This window comes from Aureococcus anophagefferens (genome assembly GCF_000186865.1).
Source record: "Aureococcus anophagefferens unplaced genomic scaffold AURANscaffold_97, whole genome shotgun sequence".
In the NCBI taxonomy this organism is placed as follows: Eukaryota; class Pelagophyceae; order Pelagomonadales; family Pelagomonadaceae; genus Aureococcus; species Aureococcus anophagefferens.
This window is the reverse complement of record NW_008705647.1, coordinates 14,522-19,336: the sequence shown is the minus strand read 5'-3', so window position 1 is coordinate 19,336 and position 4,815 is coordinate 14,522. Positions and strand designations below refer to the sequence as shown.

Genomic DNA, 4,815 nt, shown 5'->3' with positions numbered 1-4,815 from the left:
CTCTGAGGATCCCGGCGTGGGGTCGATGGCCGAAACCATCGAGCTCGTGCCCACGATGACCGTGTCGGCCGCGTGCGCCGCCGGCGCGGCGAGCACCAAGGCGAGGAGCACGGCGCGCGCGTGCGTAATCAAGGCTGCCATTGTCTACTAGTGTCGGATCCGTCTGAATAGAATTCGATCCTTGACAGCGATTCGCGCAGCGCGCGATATTCTGGACGGAGTTGACCTTCCGAGTTCAGTTCAAGTTTGCGTTGAACGGCAGGGTCGAAATCGGGCTCCCACGTTCACTTTCCCACGGCTCAGCGGCCCCGAAAAGAATCTCCTAGAAGGTAAATTGCCGTAAAATTGAAGTAAAATTGAAGTAAAATTTGCCAAAAACAACCTCCTAGGCCTGGTTCGCCCCAAAAGAATCTCCTAGCCCCTGCCGGGCCGGAAAAAAAGAATCTCCTAGGCCATGTTAATTCACTTTCCGAAAAAAAGTGAAATCAGCCTCGATTGCGACTCAATGAACGGGCCGTGAAAACACGCCGCCCGGCCGAGTCCAGGACAATCGGGAGACATGGAGGTTAGGGGCGTCTGTCAACTGAGAAGGGGAACAGCGGGGACTTGCGCGCATGCGGCGCGCCGGGGGGCGGGGTCGGGGCGCGCCTACTCGGGCTTCGCGGCGACGGCGGCGATGCCCGTGATGAACTCGGCCTTGAGCGACGCGCCGCCGATGAGGCCGCCGTCGATGTCGGGCTGCTTGAGGAGGCCCTCGGCGTTGGCGCCCTTCATGGAGCCGCCGTACTGGATGCGCGTGGCCTTGGCGACGGCCTCGTTCACGTTCGCGGCGAGCCACTTGCGGATGGACGCGTGGACCTCCTGGGCCTGGTCCGGCGTCGCCGTCTTGCCCGTGCCGATGGCCCAGACGGGCTCGTAGGCGATGGCGATCTTCGCCCACTCCGCGTCGGAGAACTTGCCCTTGAGCGCGCCCATGTGGTCGTCGAGGACGACGGCGTCGATCTTGCCCGCCTCGCGCTCCTCCAAAGTCTCGCCGACGCAGACCATGACGGAGAGGCCCGCGTCGAGGGCCGCCTTGGTCTTCGTCGCGACGAGGGCCGACGACTCCTTCTGGTTCGTCCGCCGCTCGCTGTGGCCGACGATGACCCACTTGACGCCGAAATCCGCGAGCATGCCCGCGCTCAGCTCGCCCGTGTAGGCGCCGTCGCCCGTGGCGCTGCAGTCCTGGGCGGCGACGGCGACGTCCTGGCGGAGCGTCGCGAGCACGGAGCCGATGTGCACGCTCGGCACGCCGACGACGACCTCGACCCACGCCTAAGGAACGACGTGAATTTCTTCGAAGCGCGCGATGGCACGCCGGAGTGCGTGCGGGGATGGGGCCCGCCTCGTTGAGCGTCTTGACGAGCGCCGCGGTCGACGCCTTGGTGCCGTTGCACTTCCAGTTACCGCCGATGAGGTACTTCTTGCCGTCGAAAGCCGCCTGCGGCGCCCCGGGTGGCCCACCAGCGCCGAAGAAGGCTTGCATCTTCGACTGCGGCGCGCGCGCGGCACGCTCGCGCGGCGATTCCGGCCGTGCACCGCGCGGGCGGGGCCGCGCGGGACCCACGTGGCCTCCGGATCCGCTGGCGTGGCTGGGATCGGCGAGCGGTGCGGCGCCGCTTTCTTCGCGCGCGCGCCCCGGGAAAAAAGAGTGTGGCGCGCGTGGTCGACACTGGTGCGCACGACGAGCGAAGCCATGGTGTTAAACGGGGACGAAAAGGGCGGTGCGAGCGGCTGGTGGAAAGATGCGCGGCTTGGCAGCTTGGGCAGCGACGTTGCCGAAGCGGCTCGCCCGGCACATCAACGAGCCACATCAGCACATCTTGAAACACATTGCTGTTTGACGGTGGCTGTCCCAGCACTAGTGCCCAGCTGATCCGGCTACGCTCGGCCGCCGCGCCGCTGCGCGGCATCGGGCGGGCGACCGCGGAAAGCGGCGTCGCGGGCCCCTACCGCCGCGCGGCTCGCGACGACCGCGGGCTCAGGCTCCCGCGCCTTAACCCGCGCCGCTCGTCGGTCTTCTACTTTGTTATTTTCTCGGGCGCGCCCCCGTCGCGGGGGTCGCTCACTTGCCGCCGCGGATGGTCGTCGCCTCGAGCTGGAGGAGGTAGGCGAACTTCGTCTTCGCCGAGTCGCCGTCGGCCGCGGCCGGGTAGAGCGGCTTCCGGCCGTTGAGGAGCCAGATGTTCGCGGTGAGGACGCACGCCACGGAGATCCACGCGAGCGACGGCGCGAGCACGAGGCCGGCGACGGGCGCCGCCGACTCGCGGAAGAGCTGGACGGCCCGGAGCACGCTGCCCCAGACGGCGAGGCAGCCGATCGCGGACACGCCGAGGCGCTTCTCGACGTTCGTGATGGTGTTCCACGTGTCGCCGATGCAGAGGTGGAGCATGAGGGCCTCCAGCGGCGCCGACCGGAGGGCCCCGGCGTAGACCATCGTCGCCGCCGTCGCGCGGAGCGCCGTGATCGTGAGCCAGATGAACGGGAACGCGATGCCCGGCGGCGTCCACGCGGGCCGCTTCACCTCCGCGGGCGTCGCCTTGCCCGCCATGCCCTCGCGGTTCGGCCGCGAGTTGTCCAGCAGCGAGAAGACGCGGCTCCGCAGCGACAGGAAGCAGAACGTCGCCCAGACGACCGGCGCCGGCAGCGCGACCGGCAGCGCGTCGACGGCGGACGCGGCGCCGAGGAGCAGCCCGAACTGGGCGCCCGTGGCGGCGACGTACTTGGCGACCTCCCGGGCCGCGTAGGCCGTCTTCGACGACGGCGCCGCGGGCGGCGCGGGCGGCGTCAAGCGGCACCCAAAGTCGTAGAAGGACACGACGCCCGTTTTGGCGCACGCGTCGCGCCACTCGGCGACGCTCGCGGCGCGCAGCGGCGTCTGCGGCGTCGCGACGCGCCGGAGCGGCGCGCGGAAGGCGCCGACGGCCGAGACGGCGAGGAGCGCGCGCAAGATCCGCATAGCCATCGGAGCGCTGGCTCAGTCGGCGAGCCGCCACAGCCACTGCCGCAGGCCACCGGCCGCGGCGCGCGCGCGCGGGGCCGTCTCGACGGCGCGGCGCGGGCCAGCAGCGTACGGGCATGGACGAGGAGGTCGCGGCGCTCGCGCGCGTCTCCGGGTGCGTCGTCAGGCAGACGGGCGAGAGCTCAGCGTCCAAAACACACCCCACATCGCCCGCACGATGACGACCCCTTATTCCTCGTTTCCGAAAGGCCGCAGCCGCTGAAAAGCGCGCGAGTGGCTCTTCATGAGACTTCCGTCAAACTGACGCTAATCTTCTCACCGAGTGCTCATTCGTTCGTTCGCTCCGCCGCGCCCGCGACCCGCCGCGCGACCCGCCAACCCGCGCAGGCCAGAGGCTCGACCCCCCGCACATTTTACGCCAGACGCTTCAGCGGTTCGGGTTTTCGGGCAACGACGTGAACGAGCGACACGATGAGAACTACGGTGCCCGTCCCCTGCACGAGGCCGCTCGCGCACGTGACGAACGCGCGGTCGCATTGCTCCTCGCTGCCGGCGCGGAAGTGGATGCTGGGGATGACGGCGGTCATGTAGCTCTTCACCTGGCATGTCCTTATTGTCGGACCCCGGGCATCGTCAGACTTCTTCTGGAGGCGAACGCCGACGTGAACAAGCGTCGCGGAGACGGCTCGACGCCACTTAGCAGTGCGATCAACTGTGATCGGGAATCCATTGACTGCGTGGGGTTGCTACTCGAGGCCGGCGCGGACGTGACCCTGCAAGATAGACAAGGGTTTACGCCTCTCCATTGCGCAGCTCATCACGGGAATGCCAGTGTTGCCAAAGCTCTGATCGCCGCGGGAGCTGATCCGAACGTGAAGGATCTCGTCTACCAACGGGGCTCTCCATACGCTGTGGCGCTTCACCAAGGTCACCGCCGTGTCCTGCGCGTGCTGCTCCAGCACGGCGCCGTCCCAGATGCGCACGTTTACCGCCGAAGTCATCAAGTCGTGATTGACTCTTTGGTCCACATGGGTGACAACGAAGCCGCCTGGCTCTACCACGACCGGGTCGTCGCGGCAGGCGGCTACGACGCGCTCGTCAAGCAGCACCGGCGAATCCTCGCGAGCGTCGTCGACAAGGTCGTCGAGGCAAGGTTCGGCCGCCGCGCGCCGCAGGAGGTCTGCGCGCACGCCGCCCTGTTCATCGCGCCACCGGGTGGTTCGTAAAAACGAAGCACGCCCTAGAAAAAACAACGACACACACTGTTAGAACAAAAACTCGAGCGTGTCCATGTCCTGGAGGAGCGGGACGCCCCAGTAGAACTCGCCGCGCTTCGCGTCCTGCATGAGCTCGTAGAAGTTGTCGAAGCTCATGGACGAGTTGATGACGGCGGCGAAGGTGTGGCCGCTGTAGAGCTCCGTGGACCGCGCCTGGTCCGACGCGACGAGGCGGTAGAAGTCCGCGACGTCGCAGCCCTGGGCCCGGATGAAGGCCTCGACCTTCTCCTCGAAGAGTTTTTTGAACCGGTTGTGGATCTCCGTGTGCTCCAGGAGGTACTCGCCTACGAAGCAGCGCGGTCGGCGCGGCCGCGGGACCCGAGAAACCGCGCCGCGGCGCGCCGTCCTTTCGATGCTCGTCGTCGAAGATGCTCGCGTTGTCGAAGGCGAACTTCTGCAGCGTCTCCTCGAGGTCGCTGTTCTCGTAGTAAAAGTCGAAGACGGCGCGCAGCAGGTCCTCGTCGGCGCCGCCGAGGCCGCCCTTGGCGTCGCCGCCGCCGCCGCCCTTGGCATCGTCGCCCTTGGCGCCGCCGCCCT

The 4,815-nt window shown here is 67.6% G+C and overlaps 1 protein-coding gene across 1 annotated transcript in view; it reads right to left on the bottom strand.

Annotated features, from left to right (window-relative positions):
* Positions 1-551: 551 nt before the first annotated feature.
* TPI6 (hypothetical protein) overlaps positions 552-4,815 on the bottom strand; it is a gene marked incomplete at both ends in the record, with an annotated part of 7,458 nt that continues 3,194 nt past the window's right edge. The window contains 2 exons of the mRNA XM_009043990.1: positions 552-1,314; positions 1,403-1,480. Of these exons, the coding sequence (XP_009042238.1) occupies positions 649-1,314; positions 1,403-1,480 (744 nt within the window). The remainder of the gene's footprint in view (positions 1,315-1,402; positions 1,481-4,815) is intronic.